This window comes from Falco biarmicus, chromosome 14, assembly GCF_023638135.1.
Source record: "Falco biarmicus isolate bFalBia1 chromosome 14, bFalBia1.pri, whole genome shotgun sequence".
NCBI classification, from domain to species: Eukaryota; Metazoa; Chordata; class Aves; order Falconiformes; family Falconidae; genus Falco; species Falco biarmicus.
In genome coordinates this window covers 23,943,804-23,966,327 of record NC_079301.1, presented here as the reverse complement: position 1 = coordinate 23,966,327, position 22,524 = coordinate 23,943,804, and the positions used below count along the sequence as shown (strand labels likewise).

At 50.1% G+C, this 22,524-nt stretch overlaps 1 protein-coding gene across 5 annotated transcripts; it reads right to left on the bottom strand.

Moving 5' to 3' along the window:
* Window positions 1-192: 192 nt before the first annotated feature.
* Window positions 193-22,472, bottom strand: OCRL (OCRL inositol polyphosphate-5-phosphatase). Of its 5 annotated transcripts, none has more exons than XR_008825414.1 (24): window positions 22,150-22,379; window positions 21,401-21,480; window positions 20,480-20,518; window positions 19,889-19,999; window positions 19,674-19,769; window positions 19,142-19,262; window positions 18,895-19,056; window positions 18,237-18,338; window positions 17,663-17,777; window positions 15,464-15,580; window positions 15,127-15,314; window positions 13,486-13,597; window positions 12,278-12,387; window positions 11,150-11,285; window positions 10,097-10,207; window positions 9,630-9,795; window positions 9,198-9,433; window positions 5,999-6,022; window positions 3,851-3,970; window positions 3,541-3,625; window positions 2,691-2,818; window positions 1,776-1,887; window positions 1,470-1,670; window positions 193-1,341 (listed from the first exon to the last, which is right to left on the bottom strand). XR_008825414.1 is itself a non-coding variant. In XM_056359347.1 (24 exons), exons 1-24 carry the CDS (start codon window positions 22,362-22,364, stop codon window positions 1,546-1,548), a joined length of 2,709 nt encoding a protein of 902 aa, XP_056215322.1. In that variant the 5' UTR covers window positions 22,365-22,472; the 3' UTR covers window positions 1,345-1,545. The 5 variants fall into 5 exon arrangements, 4 of the variants coding, with proteins under 4 accessions (XP_056215322.1, XP_056215323.1, XP_056215324.1 ...); XM_056359347.1 differs by lacking the exon at window positions 193-1,341 and having other exon boundaries at window positions 1,345-1,670; window positions 22,150-22,229; window positions 22,332-22,472; XM_056359348.1 differs by lacking the exon at window positions 193-1,341 and having other exon boundaries at window positions 1,345-1,670; window positions 19,889-19,996; window positions 22,150-22,229; window positions 22,332-22,472.
* Window positions 22,473-22,524: the final 52 nt, after the last annotated feature.

Here is a 22,524-nt window from a genome sequence, read left to right as displayed (position 1 = left end):
GAGCCCCGGAGCCCTGGGCAGGGAGGGCGGCGGAGCCGAGCTGCAGCTCTGCGTCATGGGATGCTGTGGCCCGGCAGCAGCCACCCCCAGGCCGCACAGCGCAGAGCTACGTGAGCGATGGCAGGCTCGGTGCGAGCACCCAGTGCAGCCCTGCAAAACCTTGCACAACAGAGTTTTATTTGGAACAAACGGTTTCCCAATAAATTATGTAATTTAAAAATTTTAAAGACAAGAAAAAGAGCCACAAGGTAGGGGTGCCCCCAGCAGCTCAGCCAGTGCACGGGGACCACACAGCCAGACGGACAGCTGTGGGCTGAGCAACGGCACTGGCAGGGGCTCTGGGATCTGCGGCCCTCCCCTCCGGCAGCAGCCTCCCTCAGCCGAGGCCACGCAGTCCCTGGCCCAAGCAGGCAGGACTCTGCTTAGTGTTTCACTGGGACAGGCCTCCCTCTTGCACCCACAAGTTGCCAGGCCCCAGGGTGTCCCCTTCCCAGCTGTCTGTGACCCTGGCACTACAGCACCCACGCATAGCCCCCAGCTGCTCCTCTGGACCTCGAGGTGGATTTCTGGCTCCTTTCCCCCCTCCCCTTCTGCCTCCAGCCTGTACCCTTTGGACAAGGGGGAGGACAGTATCCACCACCACCCCGGTTCCCCAACCCGAGTCCTACCCCTGTGGCTCTGCAAGCAGGGCTGGGAGGGACAGGGGCTGTGTCCTGCTCCATGCCTTGCCCAGGGACAGCCCTGGAGAAGCTCACTGCCTGACCCAGGCCCCTCCAAGCCACCCAAGATCCTGTGTCCCAGAAGGAAGCTGGGGCACAGGGGAAGGGAGAGAGAGGAGAGCAAGGCCAAGGTGGCAGTGGCAGAAGGCTGGGAGTGCTGGGAGAGAGCTGCGTGCCAGACACTGCACCCCGTGAGGGAGGGGAGAGGGCAATACCCTGCTGAAGGGAAGAGGCCAAACGTCCAGGTAACTTTCCTGGGTCAGCCACGGTCCCGCTTTCGTAGCACAGTGAGGGGTTGGCCAGGTCTGCTGCATGGCTGAAGGTGCCCAACGCCAGCCCAGGGCAGAGCACGGGGCTCTCACCAGTACAGTCAGCACACACCAGCACGCATACTTTGCACCTGCAGGGACGCAGCCTACGGGCCGAGTGCCAGCCAGCCATGCCATGGCCTTCAAGAGCACTGACAGTCTCCACCCTTCCCCACAGTGACTCCAGGCAGATGGGGGTGCAAAGAAGCATGACTTGGGGAACTGGTGACACTGCCATGGGAACATCAAGCTGCTGGCACAGTGCTTGGGTATCAACAGATCCACCCAGCTCCCAAGGAGAAAGCAGGAGGCTCCTGTCAAAGATGGCAGTGCAATGAGTGTGCAGGTCCTCTGCAGCGTAGGGTACAGCGTTGGGAAGGAGAGGGGAACACATCCCTTCCAACTGTAAACACAGCACTTGGAGTAGCTTAGAGCCTTTTACCCTCTGGAGCTGTCAGAGGCCTGGCCTCCGCGCAAGGCTGGCAGCACAGGCCTCCGCTTTGGCACACAGGCAGGAGTCACTCCTCATCCCCGGCAAGCAGGAAGCTATAGAGGAAGTTGATGGCACGCTGGCGGTCCTGCTGAGTCTGCTTTGCCACCAGATTGGGTGGAGGGCGCAGGAGGAGGCTGGAGAACAAGGCGGCTGCAGAGGTACAAAAATTAAGTTACTGGTCAGGAATGGAGGCCTTGAAAGGGACCAGGAAGGCATTACGTTTCAGTGAGCGCAGCAGAGAAATGACACACTTACCGATCATGGCGACGCTGACGTTGTTGTCTTCAGAGTATCTGAGCAGCTCTCGGAGGAATGACATTAGGTACCGAAACACGCTACGATGGCAACGAGGCAGCTGAAAAATCACCTGCAAAGGAAACAGGAAGCTCTCCCAGCTCACATCGCTGCAGCCTGGACACACCGTGGCAGTCTGGACTCCAGATGGGCAGCCTTCCCCCTTCCACTACCTTGAGCCACTGCATCACTACTGGCATGAGCCACAGACCCAGAAAGCAAGCAATGAGCCACCAGCTGTAGCCTATGTAGCCTAGTACTGATGGCACTCACGGGCTTTGGCTCCTGGTAGCACTGCCTCTAGGGTAACTGTGTCACCAGGCAAAAACTACCGCTGCCCTGGGGCTGCTTCCCGCTCATCTCCAGTCAGATCCCAGCTCTCACCCCCACGAACTGCACAGCAGCAGCACAGAGACCAAGACAAGAGGTTTCTGATGCAAGTACTGAAAACGTGCCCCCAAACTTCCTCCTCGGCCCAAGGACATGCTTGGCCTTGCTTGCTGCCCCACCGGCTATTTTTAAGAGCCGCTCATTGCCCTTATGGGAAGCACAGGAACTGCAGCTCTGAGCAAGTGCTTAAGCCCCCAAGACCTGCGGAGGCTCTTCCACTCCCCAGGGCTGCTATTCCCTGTGTGCTCCACCACGACAGCCAGGAGACGATGCAGTGCCAACCTCAGGACAGGAAAGCACTGCCACAGTACCCAGGTCATCCTGCCCACTGCAAAGAACCTCCGAGTGCCTGATCCCAAAGCCTCCTCACCAGCTCACGGGAAAGGAGCAGGACTCAGCAAGCTGCAGGACCAAGGCAGAGCTCACCGCAGGGAGAGCTGCCCTGACCCCGCAGCGAGCGGACAAAGCACAGAGGCAGCGCCGCACCTGTCGGCATAGCCGGCTGTTGTATGACCAGTCAAGGCACCGCTGGTACAGCTCGTAGCAGATCACTGGCTCTGGCAGAGCCTCCAGGAAGATGAGAAGTGCTTCAGCCACGGAGTGGTTACTGCCCGCTGGACCGGTAGGAATCAAGGGACATGCTGAGCAGATGGACCACCTCCCTCTCCAGACTACTACCTACCTCTCCTCCTTCCCAGCTGCCTAGTCTCTGCTTCCTCCTTGCAGGTCTTGGAAGTTCCCTGTTTGCTTAACTGCCCCCTGACATCAAAGCCCTCCTCCTCTTCCTCCATTGTCCCCCATCCATGGAAAATCCTGTCCCATCCACCCTCCACTATGTTTGCCCACGCTCTAACCCAGGGGCCCTCAAACTTTTGAACCAGGGGGCCGGCGCGTGGATGAAGTGGCAGGCAGTCATCTGCGGCTGCTTGGTTTCCCTGCCCCCAACCACTGCTGGGGTGGGGCGGGGGGGGTCTGTAAATACCGGAGGCCGCATTGAGGACCCTGGGAGGCTGTATCCAGCCCACAGGCCGTAGTTTGAGGACCCCTGCTCTAGCCCCACAGAAATCCTCAGCTCCATTAGCCCTTTCTCCAGATCATGCCCCCCAGCACTCAGCCTCACCAGCTCTTGTGCTTGGCACAGCCTCGAAGAGGCTTCCAGAGCCCCAGCCCCCTGGCTGCTTTAGCCAACATAGGTTAAGCTTCAAGAGGTTATCTCTGGGGGGACAGAGGGGAGGCAATCCCCCTGTAGGGACCCTGCCACCTTGAGGTCACAGAGCTCTCCCTGCAGAGCTGAGAACCAGCAGGCTCCTGGGAAAGTCAGGCGCAGAAAGGATACGGATTGTCTCAGGGATATTGGTGTCCAGGCAGTCAATAATCTGTTCCAACTCTTCTTGCATGCCCGGAGTCTGGAACAGGTCCTCCTGCCAAAACCAGCACAGGGATGGACAAAGTCATCTTCCTCACAGAGGCTGAGGCACATAGTGACAGTGGGGTGAAAACTGGTACGCCCAGCCCAGTGTCTCAAGCACAGGGGATAACCCCTGCCCTGTAAATACCAAACTGGAGTTGATCTCCAAGTGTGAGTGATGAATTGGGTTACCAAGCCCTCGAGAGCCTCCCGGCATGGCGCAGGCCCTCTCCCTCACCTGGTGGCAGGCATGCTTGAACAAGTGGTCCACCAAGAGCCAGATCTCCTTCGGGATCTGCAGTGGCATCTCACTTGTGTCCTCGCTGTCCAGGGAGCCCATCTGTAGAATGGATTTCTCCTGGTGGCAAAGAGCACAGGGGGTTTCAGGGAAACCTCAGTCCCTCTGGAAGGGCGTTGGTAAAGAAAGCTTGGAGAGGGGAAGGAGCAGGACCCAGGACTCCTCTGGCCCTTACTTGCTTTTACAGCAGCAAGCCATCATTCTGTAGGTCCCAGCTCCACTCCCTTCCGCTGCCCCACAGAACAACCTGCCTGCTCCACCATGACACCAAGACGGTCAAGTTTTCCCACTTACTCGTGCAAAGCAGCTGATGAGCTCAACTGCTTAGAAATCTCCATCGCACCAATCTTTAATGGGATTGATGTTTTTTCCTTGATTTTACTCTTATTTTATGATCGCTCGTGACCCTGTTTGCTCCCAAGGAAGAAGCCATGCACAGCTCTCCTGAAGCATATCCAGCAGAAGCACCCAGAAGAGACCAGCATAAACAGGAACAAAACCCGAGGACACCAGCAGAGAGGAGCACCACGAGCCAAGCGCAAAGGACTTTGTTTCAGCTGTCAGCTTACACAACAACTGCGATTGCTGTCCCTCTGCAGCACATAGAATCACTCACAGCTAGCCAGGGCTGGGTTCGGCATCCCGCTGCGCACCCAGACACCTGAGGTTGGCACAAGCCCCGCCAGCACAGGCAATAGCCACGTCTGCCACACAGCACAGCTCTGCCCCACACACCACTAGATTTTACCCAGCCAGCAGATGCTAGGTCACAGCTACACATCTGCCTTACTCATCTCCAAGCACACAGGCAAGATTCGGAAGCAGCATGTTAGCCAAGCCTGTTATGGCTTTCCTCTAAGAGGGACGAAATAAAAGCTGCAGAAGGGCTCTTCAACAGAAACTCCCCACACCAGGGCATCGCGGCACCAGGGCTGAGCACCAGAGCAGCGCTTCACTCTGCCAGGCTGCCCTTGGCGTAACTTGGAGAGCTGGGGAGACCCCCGAGGCAGGGGAGCCCGATTGCTTAGAGCAGAGGAAGAGGGTCCCGGCTCCTCAGGGCAGAGGAGGAGGATGAGGAGCCGGCGGCTGCGGCGCTGGGCCTTCGGTTTTCCTTGTGCATTGGCCGGGCCCCGAGCGCCCTCTCCTGCCATGTGCCAGGAAGGGAAGGCAAGTCTGCATCCTCTGCGGGAAGGGAGATGCTCTGCAAAAGGATGTTCCCAGAAGGCAAGCACCAAACTCCTCCCTTGTCCTCGGCTAGAGAGCTTTATCTGGTTCAGCATCCGAGTTCAAGCTCCTCTTGGAGAGCGGACATCCATTCCCTCTCCTGTTTCACCCTGCACTGACAGCCTGGAGGGGGACAAGTCACCCAGCCCGGGAAGCCTGAACAGAGTCCGCTCAAACGCGTTAACAGATGTCTGAGCCAAGCGCAGGGAGAGCAGGAAAAATGCTGCCCACACACACACACGCACCCCAGCGTCTCCCACTTGCTCTTTCAATGACTTGCTTGGCCCCCAGCGCAGAGCACAAGTGCAAAGGCAAGCAGCAATCCTGCTCAGGCATCAGTGGCTGCATGAGCCGGCAGCCCAAACTCTGCTGCTCAAGGAAGTGGAGAAACGTCTGTCTCCTCTATGAGGCCCTCGCTCAGCCTCCATCAGGACATAACAACATGGAAAGAGCACAAGACTTCAGTTTTCTAATTCAGCCTTCTCCCCACGTATCTGAAGGGGGTGCTATGGTGAATCCCACCTTATGTGCATGGTTAAAGCTAATTCAGATATGTTAAAGGCTGCCAATCTTTTCTGGAAATATCTATCATTGCTGCCAGGATCAGGAGAGTATTTTTTCCCCAAAGCGAATTTGGTAAGCTTTAAGCAGCTCGGTTGGGCTGGCCCCATCTTGGCTACAGGGTCACTTTTGTGCTCCTACATGTTCTCATCCAGCCCACAGCTGTGCTAAGAGGCTTTGCTGGAACAAGCGCTCCCTCTGCACCCACCTCCCCTTCCCTCTTCAGCAGAAAACAAGGGGAAAACTCATTCTTTACACACAAGTCACTAAGAAACAGACTTCCCCAGCAATTGCTTGCATTACCTTTTCTAAGAAGCTGTCTTCTCCCTGAGAGCAGTGGGAAAGAGAGAAGAGGGAAAAGTATCGTTAAGAGAGAGAATGCACTCTCAGATTAGGCAGAAACCTAATTTGCATTACAAGAACCCACTGAATGCTAGGTCCCTCACACATTTTGCTGACATGGCCAAAGTGAAACCTGTGGTGAGAGATTTGCCTGCCAATTAGCAAAAATCCTGCTCACATGATGCACAACCTTGTCAGGATTTCTGCAAACTCCTCAAATGGGCCTTGCAGCACCACTGTTCACTATCCAGCAGGACAGTTAGGCCATAGGCAGAGGTGTCTGCCAGGAAGAATTTTCCCTTCTTGAATCCTTCTGGTCAGAAATAAATATCCCTGTATTATTTCAGCCATCTTCCCTTGTGACCAGGGCAGAGATAAAACATTCACTAGGCTAAATCCGTATTTCTGAGTGTGGCAGCTGTGGAGCTAACAGGCCCCCTAAGCAGCTTTGTGTATAGTCAGGGAAATGAGTGTTTGTGCTCAAAACCCCAGGCTGCTCGTCTGTCTCAACCTAATAGCATTAACACACTGCAAGGAGGAGCATACCAAAGCCCCCTCCAGGCTGCGTGTCCAGTCCCTCAGGCGATCCTGAACCACAGCATCCGTTTTCCAGCGCAGCACAGGCTGGCAGCACTAAGATAGTGCTTAGTGGAGTCCGCAGGAGGAAACAGAAGCAGGTTGCTCAAGCTGAGTTTTGGCGGACTGACCTTTAAAGGGTGGGAGCATTCAAGAACTGAGCTGGAAACATAGCTGCAGCTGCCACTGCGCAGGGCAGGCCTGGGAGGGAGCAGCATCTCAGGCTCCCCTGTGGCTTCTGCAGCGCCTGCTTCCTTTGGAGGCTCACCGAGTTTTAACACAGCCACAACAGACCAGCCTTTTGCAGAGAACAGCTTGCTTCAAACATGAGATGGCGCAGGTTCTTCTTCCAAGGCATAGGGGGAGGGACCACAGTCACAGGTTTGGGATGCCAGATAGCCATGCTGCACAGGAGAGAGGCTCGTTTCATAACTGGGTGAGTCATCTCAACAGTCTCACTACCACCTACCTGACTGCTTGCCTTGCTGTTCACCTCTCTTCCTGTAGCGTTGGGCACAATTAGCTCCATGAGACTAACCTGCTCCTGACAGAGATTCTTCAAGAGGCTTTTTAAAGCCCACAGTAGGATTCCAAGAAAAACCAGGATGAGACACTGATACTGAAATCCCAAAGGTGAGATGCTCAAGTGTCAGCAGCTTCTCCCAGGAGAACTAGGAGAGCCATTTCCAAAGAAGCTCCCACCTACACTTTGCTATCCTGCATCAAATGGCCTCTCAGACCCTTACCGACCTGCATTTTCCAGACCCCACTCTGCTGAACACAGATACAGTCAAGCCAGGCTGAAAAAAATCCTTGATGAAGTGAATGACAAGCCCTAACACTGCATAAGTGCAGGAGGGAAAACGGTTTTTAATACACAAACATACTGCCTTCCTTGCACACAGTCTAAACATCAGCTAAAGCCATGTCACTGGACCAAACACTTCTGGGCTGCAGAGTAGGCACCATGTGCACCACTCTCCCTTGCAGGAAGCACTCAGCTTGTCCTGCCTCCCAAGAACTTCTCAACTCACAGGTATGATCAAAACTAAAAGACCTCAAATAGCTTTATAATCTAAGTGACTGAATTTTGCTTTGGGCCGTTAAACACATTGGATTCCTTGAGTTCTGGTAACATGTTCCCATTGAAGTACTGCTGTCACACTGACCGCACTGACACATGAGACTGTTCCTTTGCTGCAGATACTGGGACAGGGTGCTCTCCTCCAATTGTTTTGCTTCCTGCGCTTCTATACGTTTCGCTGAATAACAGAAGAAGGAAACCCACAGGTAAAGGAAGCAGAAGAAGCCTCAAAGTACACTTAGAAAAGTAAATAATAGCGTGTGTCTGTGAGGGCAGAAGCTAAGAGTCTAGGCACAAGTTCCTATCTATCAAGCAGGAAGTCAGTGCTGAGCACTGAGCAGGAAAACGCAGGTGGAAAAGCCACAAAGACCGACATAATGCTCCAGACCAAGTTTGACACACTTCTAGAACGAGGCTGACTTTCAGTCGAATCCTTAAAAGTACGAGGAGCCAGAGGCCTGGATTAGCTGCTTGAATTGAAGAGGCAAACATGTATCTTGCCACCCGGATTCTGCTTAGCCTGATCTTATGATTACAAAATCAAATTTCTGGTATAAAAGCGGCCTTTCTGAATGTTGGGCCTGTGAGAAAAGTAGACAAAACAAAAGGTGGGAACTGGAAGAGGCAGCAAGAGGCGTGGTGCAACTGCTAAAGGGAAGACAAAGAAGTGGAAGCAGATGGGAGTGGAATCTGTCAAATCTACAGATGTGAAAAAACAGCAGCTCACTGGACAAAAAAAAAAAAAAAAAAAAGCATGTTAGGATGAGACTGCAAGATATGAGAAGAGAGGAAAGGTATCACATGTCAGAGAGACTAAAAGAACTAGGCTAATCTTTCAAGTGAACAAAAAAAGAAATGGCTTTTCTAGCTAAACCAGAACAGGTAAATAGACTAAACCTCCAGAACCTCACTGAAGCAAGGCCAGAAGAAATTGCTCACTGCGTCAGTGTGAGAGGAACTGGCTAGAGAGGCTGCAAGACTGGCCATTTGCTGAGCTGCACTCATCAGTACACCTAACAGCATTGAAGTTCTTTCTTCGGTCCTCCTGCTTCTGCTTGTTCCTTCCCTGGAGAAGCACAAATGCCACAAGTGTCCAGAAGGAAAAAGATCCTGGTGTCCTTGTCACTGCAGAAGCTTAGGCACCTCGAGGAAAGCATTTCAATCATTCCTCTTGTGACACACCAGTGCCACCCAGCTGAGCCTGCCAGCACCAGCACAAGAGTAACAAAACACAAGGTGCTGGGATCACCTTTTTGTCCCACCAAACAATATTTAGAACCTGCTCAGAAACAGAGGATAAAGTACAGGCTGTCAAAAGCCATTGGTTGTGGTGGAAGGAAAAAATAAGAGCACCTCAAGCTCTGGAAAAAGTCAATCAGCTCAAAGCCAGCACAGATGACCCAAGCTGAAGGCTTGCTTTTACTCCTGCTTTTAAGAGTAAACAGAAGGGAATACGGTCTCTCCCTGTTAAGAGAGCTGCTCCAGAACGCTGTCACTCACCAGGTCAATGAGTTTGGTGACTGGAACTTCTCGGATCGGTCGCCTCATTCGGCATAAGGCCTCCAGAGAGGTGCCAAAGCAGCTGGGCAGGTAGGTCCCACTGATGGTAAGGAAATAGTCCTTCCCTCGGTCCAAGTGAAGCACAAGAATATCCTCGATTTTATCCTCACCAGAGTTCAGAAGGGTTACTGAGTCCTTACTGACATACACATCCAGGGAGATGTCTGTGCTCTCATCTGCAACAAACAGGAGCTCTCAAGAACACACAGACACTCTCCAACAGGTATGACAAGGACAAACATACAGTGGCAGGGACAAAGGCCACAAAACTGAGAAGACAGACAAGCATGACGGTGAGAAAGGCGAGACACAGGAAAGGCTGAGTGGAGATGGGGTAGAAACTACCGCTGTAGAAACTATGGTAAAACTCACCTGGCTCCAAGTAACCTTCACAAGGCTCGGCCCGAAGCCATGGCTTACAGTAGTGGCTATCGTTGAGCTTTGGGATGAAGGAGAAGTGACAGGTGACCTGCCCATTATTGGTAATCTGGAACTTCTGCTTCTGCAGCTGACGGAACTTCACATTCTCAAACTCAAACTGCAGAGCAAAGAGAAAACACAAATCATGTTAGTGGCCAAGATGGGGGACACAGCTAGTACTCGGACTCTGCAGTGCCCATGACTGAGAAGTGCCCACAGAACGCAGAACGCCTAACACAAGACCTGCCAAGAAGCCAAGACAAGATGTCCCTTCTAATCCAATTCCTGATCATAAGATAATGGATACAGTTCAATTTCCTATAATCCAGTTTACTGAACCAAAGTCTTTAAAAGTAGTTCTAGCACTTCTAATGCTGCTGGGCTTGGGAAGCGCACAGCAATTCAGGTTTCATCCTCACTTCTCTCCTGCTTAGCTCCAGCGAAGGAAGAAAGTCATTCTCCATTCTGTCCATTATACGAACGATGTCTTCAAACAACTTTCGATACCTCTGCTCATCCACAACCTTTACCTGTGGAAGGTAAGAAAACAGTCAGCAAAGTTTCTGACCAGCTTCACAGGAACTCTGTTGATCATGAGTAAACCGCGGAAGTTAAATATTTCTCCAAGCACTTGCTATGTGCAGCTGAAAGGCAAAGAGAATCTGCTCCAAGCTGCATATGCAACTTTATGCATGTTTTACCCCTACAAATGTTAGACAAAAAGGGTCTTTCTGGCCACTGATCGCACACAACGGGGAGATTACTGGGTGTGATTTCTGTGGAACAGCATTGGCATCTCGCAGCATTATTCATGATTCGTTGGAGCAGGAGGAGAAAGGCTCTCCTTTAAGGAGACTTGAGCTACCTAGGGAGCAGGAGGTAGCAAAAATGGACATGGACTGTCTCTATACAGTAAGCTAGGAAACTAAAATCTGCTGACAGCCATTCACCACCAAAGAAGTTCAGATGTGAACCCATGTCTTGCTCTCTTAACACATCAGAAGCAACGCTGCAACAGCAAGCACAATTATTTACAGGTTTCTGCTGAGTGAAGAGAAAACAGTAGCTCATCTGTTCTAGTACTAGACATTGTGGGTTATACCCTGAAAAGCTAAGCAGCAGCATTAAGGTGGTCAATGGGAATGCCCTTCTATTTACTACATGACCGCACCTGCTTGGGTAAACTCCAGCAATCGAGCAAACGAGTGAGCATTACTGTCCCGGTGCTACACAGCTAAGGTGCTGTGTAGTTGTTGTACAGTTGTTGCTGTAAAGACCACAGCTGCCAAGTTGTTTGCTGAGCAGAGGCTGGCACCGCTGCCAAACAGCAGCACACCTACACAGTGGAGACATTTTTATTTCCTCTGCCCTCTTGCAGCAGCACTAGCAGGAGTGCCTTGACTATATAATCCATCTCCCGAAGGAATGCATGACAATATTGTGATCTTACTCTAGCATATAAAAAAAGTTACCCCGATGCGGAAAAGTGCGCTGACTGGCTTGTGGTCACTAGTCTTCAGGTCCATATGACTGCAATACCGGAGCTGATTTATGTTCCCTCCTCTCCAAAGGATTCGATCACACCATGCTGGCACACGACACTTTCCACTACAAAGAAAAACAAGTTACCAGGGAGATCCAACAATCCCAGTAAAACATCCAAGCTGTTCCTCTTCCTGGCCAGGCAGCTCCCTCCACCCCCACCACTGGTGACTGCATCAGCAGTGATGGGATGAATTCCTATCACTTCCCTCAACTTGAATACTACGTCATTTCTTCTGCTCTCTTTGCCTTGTCCTATACAGTAGCTAAAATTCCCATCTTTTCCAGCATCAGGAAACAAAATAACCTCAAACAAGACTCGTTGCACAGCTGAAAGCCATGTGTACTGGGACCCAAGCTGCACCAGTTTCTTTTGCTGCGAGATCTTTCTGCCCACTACTATCTGATCCATCGCTTACTGTTTCCACTACAGAAAGTCTACTCAGCTATTACTATTATGTTATGAAGTCTGAACCCTGGGTTATCCTTCTCCAGATTAACGACTGTGCTGATTCATGACCACAGAGACAGTAAAATCCAACTGCTATGTGGTTTCAAACGCCTTCTTGGGAGTTTCTCCGTTTAGAGCAAGCTTCTGCAGCAGATGCATAAAAGTCTGTGGGAGGCACCAAGCAGAGATCAGCAAGCAGGAACCACTGCTGCTATCGCAGTGTAGCCACCCCTGTGGGTGTGCATGTCAGGGGACAGGATGACTCAGAGGGAGCATTTCCTTATCTCTCCAATTCTTTTTATACTGTTTGTCTGTCCCTGGTAGCAGAAAAAACCCTCTGGTGCAGGACCACTTGCGAGTTCAGGCTTTACCCACCTTCATCTATTGAAATCAGCAGCAACCAAAGTTTAAGGCATGTGCCTGGTCAACATATAGAGAGTCTGCTTATTTCAGAAAACAGGGAAAACAAAGGAGTACAAACTTGTCTGTGCACTCCAGCCATCACCATAACAGAGGTATTTCCAGCTCTAGGAAGCAGGAAATCAAGTTCTGTAAGAAAATTCTTTTTTATGTCACAGGTAAACATGTCCATTGGCAGCTGATTTACCTGGAGTCCCAGCGATCTGTTTTAGAGTCATATTTATAAGTGGGGATGAATTTAATCTCTCCCTCGGTGAAATCTGCAAATGCTTTCTTCTGAGTGCGCTGAATATTCAGCTAAACCAGAAAAAGAACACTTAAAAAAAAAAAAACCCAACCAAACAATACAAACCACCCCAAACCCCCTCACACACGGAGTGTCAGAGAGCAGATCTGCAGGCAGAGGAATTGCAACTTGTGGCCATGGGATTCACCAGGCATCCCCCAGATTGCCTCTCAGACCTTATAGCTTTAACAAAAGTAAAAATTCAACACATCAGTGCAACGTTTTCTAAACAGACTGAATACAAATTGACACAGCACTGCTTACCAGACCACACAGACAGCATAAAACAATAGTTAAGGGAAATATTAATTGCTCCGCTTGTGCCAAATGCCTTCATTAGTTTTCAGGCTTAAGTATCACCATCATTAATATTTCACTGCCAATCATTTTAGCAAAGGCCTCCAGGAGTGCTGCTCTGCTGACAACATGATACTACTTTCTTTTTCTCATTTCCTCTTCTGAAGAATTTGCTAATTGTTTTCCTCACAAAAATCTAAGCTATAGTTTTTCCTGCATGAAGCTTCACAGTACAACAGAAATGAGCTACAGAACAGAATCAATCAGATTTACTGTTAAATTGTGTGTCAGAGATGATATTATGCTATTTCTGTTCATATTTCACAGGTACAATCCTTCATCTTAAAGGCACATCTGGTGCTGTCTCAGTTTTCAGTGTGTTGCAAAGAAATGCTGAGCGGGGAAGACTAGAGCACAGAATTTAGGTCAAACTGGCTGAGCAGAGAGCCTTGGCTACGAGTGCTGGTCTTGTCAATACCTCTTCCAGAACACTGATTACCGCAGCTTTTGTTGGTGTTACAAATTCCTATATTCTAGCTTGTAGTTTGTATGTAAGAAAGAACTCTGCCAACGAGATGCAAAGACACCTCTATAGTAATTGCCAGGGTCACCCAGTTAACCCCGGTATAACGTACAATCTGTTTTTGTTTAGGGGGCTGATGTCACCAGGACACCCAGAGCTGTCTAGGGTCTAGCATCTATGTCTACAGACACTTACCGCTGAGTGTCTGCCAGCTCCTCCCAAGCACAGGCACATCTTAAACCAAGATGACCTCACAAGTACAAAGCAAATGTCAGGAGAGTTCACTGACCTGGTCGTATGTCAGCAATTTCTGAAGCTCATTCTTACTGATAAGACTTTTCACTTCACTGGCATCAAGGAGACAAAGCCTGTAGTTCAGGTCTCCTAGCCAGATGACAACACTGAAAACAAAGACAAATGCGGAAAAGGAGAGCCAGTAGTTAGTATTGCAGGCGACACAGGGAAGAAGGGGCATAGGAGGATGGATGGTTGGTCGCTGTTGATTAAGGCTGAGACACATGGAAGACAAAAGGAAACATGAAAGATGGAGTGTGATAGCAGAAACTCCTAGTGGCAGCAGTAACTACAGCACTAAGTCCATCTCCTTTGGAATCCTGTGTGGGGTTGAAGACTTAGTTTAACGGGAGACATGTGAGTTTGGCTCAGTCTGAAAAAAGCCTGAGAATACCACCAACTCTATAATGAAGTGAAACCAGTGGATCTCACCAAGCTCCATAACCTTTCAAGCTACACAAAATCCATTTAGTATTCAGGCTCTTCTTGCATACACAGGAGAGGGCAGTGGCAGAGCCTGTTAAGCAGAGCCTGCTTGTTGGCCAGTTAGGCAGGCTGACGTGCATTTATCTGCATGCTCAGACCTCATGTGATACCATGGTTTTACCGGTTTGTTTTCCACTGCTTTTCTTTCAATCAGATCAGGCTACTACCGTATTATCTACCCAGCAAAGACTGACTGATGCAGAACTGGCAAAAGTAGAGTTAGGTTCCTGTTGAGTTTATGACCTCCAGAATGTTAGTTACTGTCCTATCTCACTCATCAGCACCTGCTCTTAGTCTGTTCCTCTCTGGGTTTTCAAACAGACCTACAGCCTTCTTATTACCAGCAGCTAAAGAAACACTTGTGGTATTCACTCATTACTCTATAAAGGTTTCATTTAAAGATTAAGATCTAACCCCCTCTTCTAGTATAAAAGCTCTTCCTGTTTATAGTCAAACCTCAAAATTTCCATTAGTGGATTATCAAGGATAATCTAATATTTGAAGTTTTTTCTGTTCCAATCCGCTCTGCATTCCATTTTCAGTTTTTAAATGGGTTAAATATTAACTACAAAAGCATTAATCATTTGTATCTGTTTAAGAAAACAATTCATATGGTTGGTTGTACATGTTTGATTTGGATTATTCAGCACCACTGTCACCTCATTAAAAAAAAAATAAATAAAAGTATTGCCTGTATATCATCCAACGAATTAAAAAAGAAAATGAAACAGCAATTGCAAGCACTTGCTATTCAAAAAAGCCTAAACAGCATAGCCTCTGCTCACCTACTATCCCTTCTCTTCTCCTACTCATACTCCTGTTTCCCCATCACAACCACACCCCACCCCCCTCAGTTTCTTCAAGCCCTGTAACATTCAGCCATCGACTCAGGAATGGTGCCCGCTGAAATGGAAGTATTAAACACAACATGCAAGGAAAGGGCCATTACAGACAAATTGCACAAGTCACTGCAGTGAGGTGACCACGTAGTTTGAATGCAGGAGCTCTAGCACACCAAAGGCCTTGGCACTTTCAGTTATATTTTTAAGCCAGAAAACTTATCTGCATGAAATCTCCCATTGCTGTGATTCTGACTCACTTTGGATTATTCACTACCACTTCAAAAGGGAAAACATCAAAATAAACTTACTCATGTTTCATGATGTTGAGCTGAGGTAGACTATCATCAGGGGTTACAAAACCCATCCGAGCACAGATATCCTTATAATCCTGATTTCGCCGCTCAAAGTCCTCCACATGAGCAGCGAGGTGGGAATTGACAATGCAGAAGGTTGTGTTGTGGAACACGAACCTCACTGCCACACCACCCTTGTTGCCCTGGGGAGAGCAGGTATTGGTAGTCGTTAGTGAAGGCAGCAGGCGAGGCACCCAGGAAAAGACAGGGACAGCAGACAGGTAAATAAAACCAGACTCTGCTGCTCCTTGCATGGATACATGGAAGCAACAAATTGGCCTTGGTAACTCACCATCTTTCCCATGATTCCTGTGCCCACAGACTCCGTCATGATATCTCTAATATTGCCTAGCTGATCCTTCTTAGCAAATATGAGCAACATCATCCCAACTAGACGGACCATTTGCACCTGCAAAAATAAAAGGGATCCCGATGTCTCAGAAAGGCAATGGAAATAGTTTTGATTTGCCTGCCCCACCTGATGTTCTGCTTCTCTGGCTCTCCCTGTCCCTCATTTTATTTTGTACTCAATCCCTGCTTGCAACATTACCCAAAGGACCTCCTGTCCAAAAGCAAGGTTCTAGAGCAGGGGTCCTCAAACTATGGCCCGCGGGCCGGATATGGCCCCCCAGGTTCCTCAGTCCAGTCCCTGGTATTTACAGACCCCCCCCACCGGGGGTTGGGGGCAGGGAAACCAAGCAGCCGCAGATGACTGCCTGCCACTTCATCTGCGCGCCGGCCCCCTGGTTAAAAAGTTTGAGGACCCCTGGGTTAGAGGACAATCTGTCATCCACCAACAGCCAGCAGCTGTTCTGAGCTCACAACATTTCCCACTCTGGTGCTTTCCTACAAACAGGGCTGTCTTGCAAGGCAAGGGAAACTTAATAAACATGTAGCAGATCTGTTTGTGATGTCTCAGCCTTTCACACCAAGTTGTGCTCTATCAGCAAAACAACCAGAGGAAGATACCGAGTGCTCTAGTTGGGCATGTCACAGAGAGGCGCTGGCTACAGCTGTCGCTGAGGGCTGCAGGTCCAGCTGGGAGTTGATGCTCACCTTTGCTTACTCTGAACTACAGCGGAGCCTGTGACACACACGAAAGGGGAATATACAGAAAAGGTCTTCTTTCCTGAGGCAAATGTGCCTGACACACAGGGTATCAAAAAGCAGCCATCTCCGAGCTATAAAGGTTTCCTTTCCAGAAACACTTGTTTTCTAATGCAAAGCCCCTTTCTGGAGCTAAGAAGTTCTCCTCTGCTGCAGAGCTCAGCCCACAGGTGTTAACACAGTGCTGATGTGCACTGTCCCAGCAGCGATCTTGGGTCTGCCGCTGATTCTTTTACACATGCTAAGCCAGTGCACCTCCCAGTTCATGATCTCCCTGCACCTTCAGAACAGTGGGGTCACAACTTTGAAAGCCAGCGACAAGGCCTCATCTTCTTGAGCGCAGTCTACATGCTCACTTTAGAGGCATAAAAACGTTAAGATGTGTTGGGATTCAGTCTGTGTAGTGAGGGAAGAAGCTGAAATCAGAGAATTCAACTGGAAGAGCCCAAGCGCTCAGTCTACTCTGCAAGAGTGGAATTTGTACGCAACCACAAGTTTTATCTACATTTCAGTCACTTCCACCCGCCTGCGGCCATATCCTGTTCTCTCCCTTTCACAAGGGTGGGAGAAATTCACATGAAACTCAAGTAAAGCACAGGGACAGGCCTCTCAACAGTTCAGGTCATGACCCCTGGCTCCCTCTTGATGCATCTCAGTTCAGCAAGGTGCTGTTTTCCTGCTGTGATTACCTGTAACACATGCCACTGAGCTGAACTCAATGCAGGTAGGACAGGGGTGTGACAGGGGTGAGCGCATGGGCTAAGGAGGAAGGAGAAACCAGTTAATGTATTTAGGGCTGGTATCTACAGCTGAAAGGTTTGCTACGGCAGAGATCAACAACAGCTCACTCTACACCAGCCAGAATAAAGTCCTCCTGCCACAACTGAAGCAATTCTGTCTCAAGGTAGCAGCTTCTGTTAGATTTCACTTCATAAATCATCCCATCCCTTCAAGGAAGAGCTATTAATTTACCTGTTCAAGACACACCTTGCTTCTATAATACAAGGGTGAGAGGTAACACAGAAAAAGAATTTGAACCCACTGTTATGATTCTATTGAGCATACTACTTCCCTGACACCTACCTTGTGTATTTTGTAAAGTCATTTTGATGCCCATCTTTCTAAATTTCTACTTCAAAGTACAATATCCTCCTATAACTGCGGGGCAGAAATAGGCTCTCCACATTTAAAACTGTCATACTTGGCACAGGCATGGGTACACACATGCCAAGTATACATCCCTGGTTTCTCTAATCATCACCCTTTGGGTCAGGTGAGGAAAGTGGAAGCCTCTTCTTTTCCTCCCAAACTTTCAAAGTTTTCTCTTTTCCTCCCAATCATGCCAACTGTATGACAAGACCCCACAACACTGAACAGAACTCACTTTCTTATACTTAGCCTGAGGGTGCAGGGACTTCTCCACGGCCGCCAGCCATTCTTGCTCCTTTGCAGAATCAAAGTAAAAAAAAGCCTCCGTGCTGAGGTCCAGCTCCTGGAACCTAAAAAGCCAAGCCAACTTAGCACATCCCGCCTCTCCTACAGACCATCTTCTTTCTACAGGAAGGTCCAATATGAAACCTCTAGCAACGGCTCTTCTTGGAAGAGAAGCTCCTTATTCCCACTTGCTAAATAAAGCAGTAGAACTTCATCACAGTGCCTCTGACACCCTACTGCAATACACTCCAGCAACCATCTCTCTGAGAAGTATTACTTTAGGTGGAGGATAACCAGAGAGCTCTGCAGATGCCTGAAGGAAAATCTATTTTGTTATGTCATACCAGCCTTATTTAACTCTGCCCCATCCAAATGGCTCCTTCCCCTCAGACAGCTTTTCTGAGACATAGCTCAGCTTTGTGGAACCTCTGAGAATGTGATAGGAACTTAAAACAAATACAGCCCACCAGCATCCAACAAGAAATCCAGCACCTTAACTAAAATATGAGGTCCTTGCTACTAACCCAATGCAATAGAAGTCTGGAGGCTCTGTGTCACACACCAGCCAGGGTTCCAAGCTGCTGTCTGGAGACTGCCCATTCACATTCCACGTTCCCACAAAAAATCTACAACACAAAAGCAGTTGAATTGTTAGAAAACACAGTAAGAACTGCATCAGCCCAATCTCTCCAGCACATGCAGAGCAACACGCAGGTTGGGAGCCAGCACAACATACAAGCTGTCCGTGTGCAGGGCCATGCCAGCTATGGGGTCACTGAAACTTCTAGGCTTGGCTCATTTTCAGTGACAAGCATCTCAAGGATTTTGCAGAATGTTACAAAACTAAATACATTTCACCACTGGGGCCAGCAAACATGTGGCTCTTTTAACATCATGTCATGTGGGGCAATGCTAAGACATGGCTGCCTTTATCCTCTTTCTGTCCAATTGCTTCAGTCTTACTTGAGGGTCAAGAGATCTGACACACACAGGGGAAACGATGCAAAAGGAGAAGCTACACCGCAGGCACTTACTGACTTCCAGTCTGCACTGGTCCTTAGCTACCCAAGCTGGCTGCACATCAGCAGCTCTCAGATTTCAAATGTGGGCTAGATACGAGTTCACAGAAGAGATTAAACAGCTTTGTCTCTGTGCACACTGTTCCTCAGTCACAGCTCTAACCTGAAGTTGTGAAGGTTGACGTATGCCTTCTCTCTCTTGGCAAGCACGTGTTTGATGAGGCCTTCTCTTTGTCCCGACTGGGTGCTGGGCAAAAACATTTTGCGCATAGTGTTGGTCACTTTTGGCTGGTCTTTTGATGTACCTTCTCTCTCTCGGTGAAATCTAGGAAGGAAGCAAAAGCAGCATTAAAACGGTTCTGCTGTCTAGGAAGAGAAGGAAAAGGGAACAGAACCACCATGTTACTTACTGCCTACTTGGAGGCACAGGAGGAGGTGGGGGTTCCCGGCGAGATCCCGTTTGGTGGTTTTGCATGTTTCTCTTCTCTTCTAGGCTTAAGGTGTTGAAGTCATCGTCAAAGCCCAGAGCTCCTATAATGACAAAAACAAGCACAGTCCCTGAGAAACAATTAAAACAGCACAGATCAAGAAGGAAAAAATATAACTCCACAGAAAGCGAAAAAGCAAACGACAATAGCAATATATCAACTCTGATGACTCGGGGAATGAGAGAAAGGGGTACCAACGACAAGTCAAGGCAGAAGGGAGCTTAACATGCACAAACCAAGGCACTAGGCAGAAGACAGCACTCAAGAAGGAACAAATGGTCCAGGGCAGCAGATCCAAGGACAAAGATGTTTTATTTTATGCAACGTGATGTGAAGTGAGCAAACGGGGCAAAGGCCAGACTGCCAAGCGCAGGGTGAGACAGAGCTCCCTACCCCTGAGTGCCCCATTGCCATACAGGCCACCAGCACACAAAGGTGACAATCAGGTCAGTACCTGAAGAAGAGGCCTGCAATAGACCTGGGAGGTTCTTCTCTACCTGATGCCAGCTGGTTGAGTCCTTAGGTTCAGAAAGAGAAGCTTTCAGGTGGGCTGGGGGAAAAAAAAAAAAAGTTGGCCCTGTCAGAAACTGCTGGCAGTCAGAGGATTGGCCCTGTCAGAAACTGCTGGCAGTCAGAGGATTTCATGAACACAACTATAACTCTGCTTACCTTCCTGTATGCTGTGCACTTCTGAAAGGAATCCTAAGCAATGCTCCTCATCAGGGATTTCAAAGAGCCGCTCTGCTGTCTCATCACCTTGTATCCGGACCTTACAGCCTGCTTCAGGCACAAACACAGACTCACAGAGTCAGCCAAGGCTGGTTTGCAGATATTATGCCCCGAGAGTGACCAGGCTTTCACGGTATCCCTTGAGCTCATCAATGAAAGCCAACTTCCAGCTATTGTTTCCAATGGAAATTGGCACCTAAGCTAGTTTCCCTATGCTTCTGAGATATGCCCCCCTGCCTGAGGTACCATCAGTCATGTTTTCCTGATTTTAGGAATACTTCTCCCTGCTTCAATCTCGCAGTTTAACCAATTGCCAACACTTCAATCTGGGCATTTAAGACCATGTCTATCATGACCACTGACTCTCTGAAAGAGCCAGACAACATTAGAGGAAACACAATCCCTGCTTGACTAAAAGACAAACACAAAGTATGGAGTTTATGAAGATAAAATAAGCATGTGTCAGTGCCCAATGGGCAGCCTCCTTCCTGAAAGGAGCTTTAGCCATGCAACTGCAGTTACAAAACTTACTGTTTGTAGCTATATCAATCAGCAGAGTTTCTTCCGCCTCTGGAAAAAAAGAGAAAAACGGATCAAGAGAGTTCACACTGAATGTTGCAGTAATTGAGTACTAAGAAAAGCGTGCTGCCTGCTACTAACCACAAGAGAGTCCTAACAAAAGAACAAATGGCTTTAATTTACATCTGTACTATTAATAATGGCTCTGGCAGAAAGAACAGTCATATCTGGACAGCTTGGATGGCCATTTCCCACAGTCAAAGTGTCACAGGGAAACTCCCAACATTTGGAGTTCTCACACACCTGGATGGTATGTTCCATGTTAGTGTAGCTACTTTAGGAAAGGCCAACCTGAAAACGAACTGCAGAGCTTGTCTACACAGCAAAAACAATGAGCAGAACCACACTTCATTACGTAGAAGGCTATAAGCTAATCCAGGAAAAAGTGCTTTTATTCCTGAACAAGCATTTGCCCCAGGGACATACATTGCTATTTAAATTCTTCTAAGACAAGGCCTGAAACTCGTTCCCATTCCACAGGTAGCTGTTCGGACCTGACAGTTTGCCAGACTTTACAGAAGTTTTGATCTAAACATGCAGGAATCAGACTAAAGCTCCCAGCGCTGCCGTGATGGAGAAGACAGACATCAGCAGACACATGCTGAAGACGCTGGCTCTGCAGGATGCCAAGCCCACCACTCATCTGAACCAGTCAAGTTCTTCACAACTGTATGCTGACAGGGAAAGATTACCCACTCAGATGAGGAAGAAGCAGGTTTCCATAAACTGTGAGTTTTAGTTTCATGGGGAAGCATTCAATCTATATGGGTGCTCAGGAGGCAGGTTAAGAAACACCACTAGTTTCAGCATTTGCCAGTAAACAGCAGTGGATTCCTGCCACCACAAGAGAGCCCACTCTAGGAGAGCTGGTACCTTGTATGCATTTAAAGCGGCTGTTGATGGGAATATAATCCGAAACAGAGTTTTCTTTCTCCTGTGAATGGATAACTACCCTGGAGATAGAAAAAAGACTTGTAAAAAACCACAGAAGTAATTCCCTCCTCGTATACCGACAAACATCGACATAGTCACCAGAGCTGTATTTACAAAGAAACGCAGTGTTTGATTCTTACTGCTGCACTGCTGGGACAGGAGAAGAGGAAGGGAAAAACCAGCTTGGAGCCACACCGGGTGTGGGTGCGTGCGGTGAGAAAGGCCACAGGCCAGTCGGCATTAGGGCAGCAGAAGCTCTGGCTCCTCGGGGAGACCCTGAGGAGCCGGGAAGGGCGCGGGCAGCGCGGCTGGAAGGCGAGCCCCTCATCGCCCTGCCTGCTGCCGCGGGGACCCGGGGAAGACCTGGCCGCCGCCCCCCGCAGCTGCGGGGTCCCCCGAGGCCGTGGCAGCGGCGGTGACCAGCTCGGTGCCGGCTGGGCGACGCGGGGTGCGGCGGGGGCGGCGAGACTGACAGGAGCCGTCCCCGGACGAGGAGCCGGCAGCGGCAGCCCTGACTCACCGGCACAAGCGGCCGGCCCAGCCGGGGGAGCGGCGCCGCCGCCCGCGGACACCCGGAGCCGAGCCGGGCCCTCGCGTCCCGCTACCGGGCCGAGCGGGCCAGGCCCAGGCTGCGCCGGCGGCAGCACCCCGACGCCCCACTATGGGCCCCGCCGCGGCCCGGCACTCACCCGTAGCGGCCGCTCCGCCGGCCCAGGCTGAGCACGCACGGCTCCCGCCGCCCAGCCCGCACCTCCGTGCCGGCAACGCTCTGCACCGCAGCTAAGGAAACCGCCGCCGACTGCCCGCCTCCCCGCCACCCGCCCAGCCCCCCCCGGCTCCCCCCGGCTCCGGGCAGAGTCCCGGCGGATACAAGGAGGCCCCAGGCCGCGGCGGGCGGCTCCATGGCGGCGCCTCGGTCTCCCGGCGACTTCGCGCTGCTCACCGGCGTGGCGCAGAGCGGCGCCCGCCCACCGGCCACACCGCCCCCTGCCGGCGGGCGGACTGCCCCACCCGCGCCTGCCGCGGAGCGGGGCGTGCCGAGGGGCGCCCCCGGGGGGGCACCC

Excerpts from the sequence above, each read along its gene's own strand:
- OCRL (XM_056359345.1), bottom strand. The coding sequence starts at position 22,364 with ATGGAGCCGCCCGCCGCGGCCTGGGGCCTCCTTGTATCCGCCGGGACT. Across the intron at positions 19,057-19,141 it reads CCTGTGCCTCCAAGTAGGCA|ATTTCACCGAGAGAGAGAAG; the intron begins GTAAGTAACATG and ends CTTCCTTCCTAG. Across the intron at positions 6,023-9,197 it reads TCACCAAACTCATTGACCTG|GGAGAAGACAGCTTCTTAGA; the intron begins GTGAGTGACAGC and ends CACTGCTCTCAG.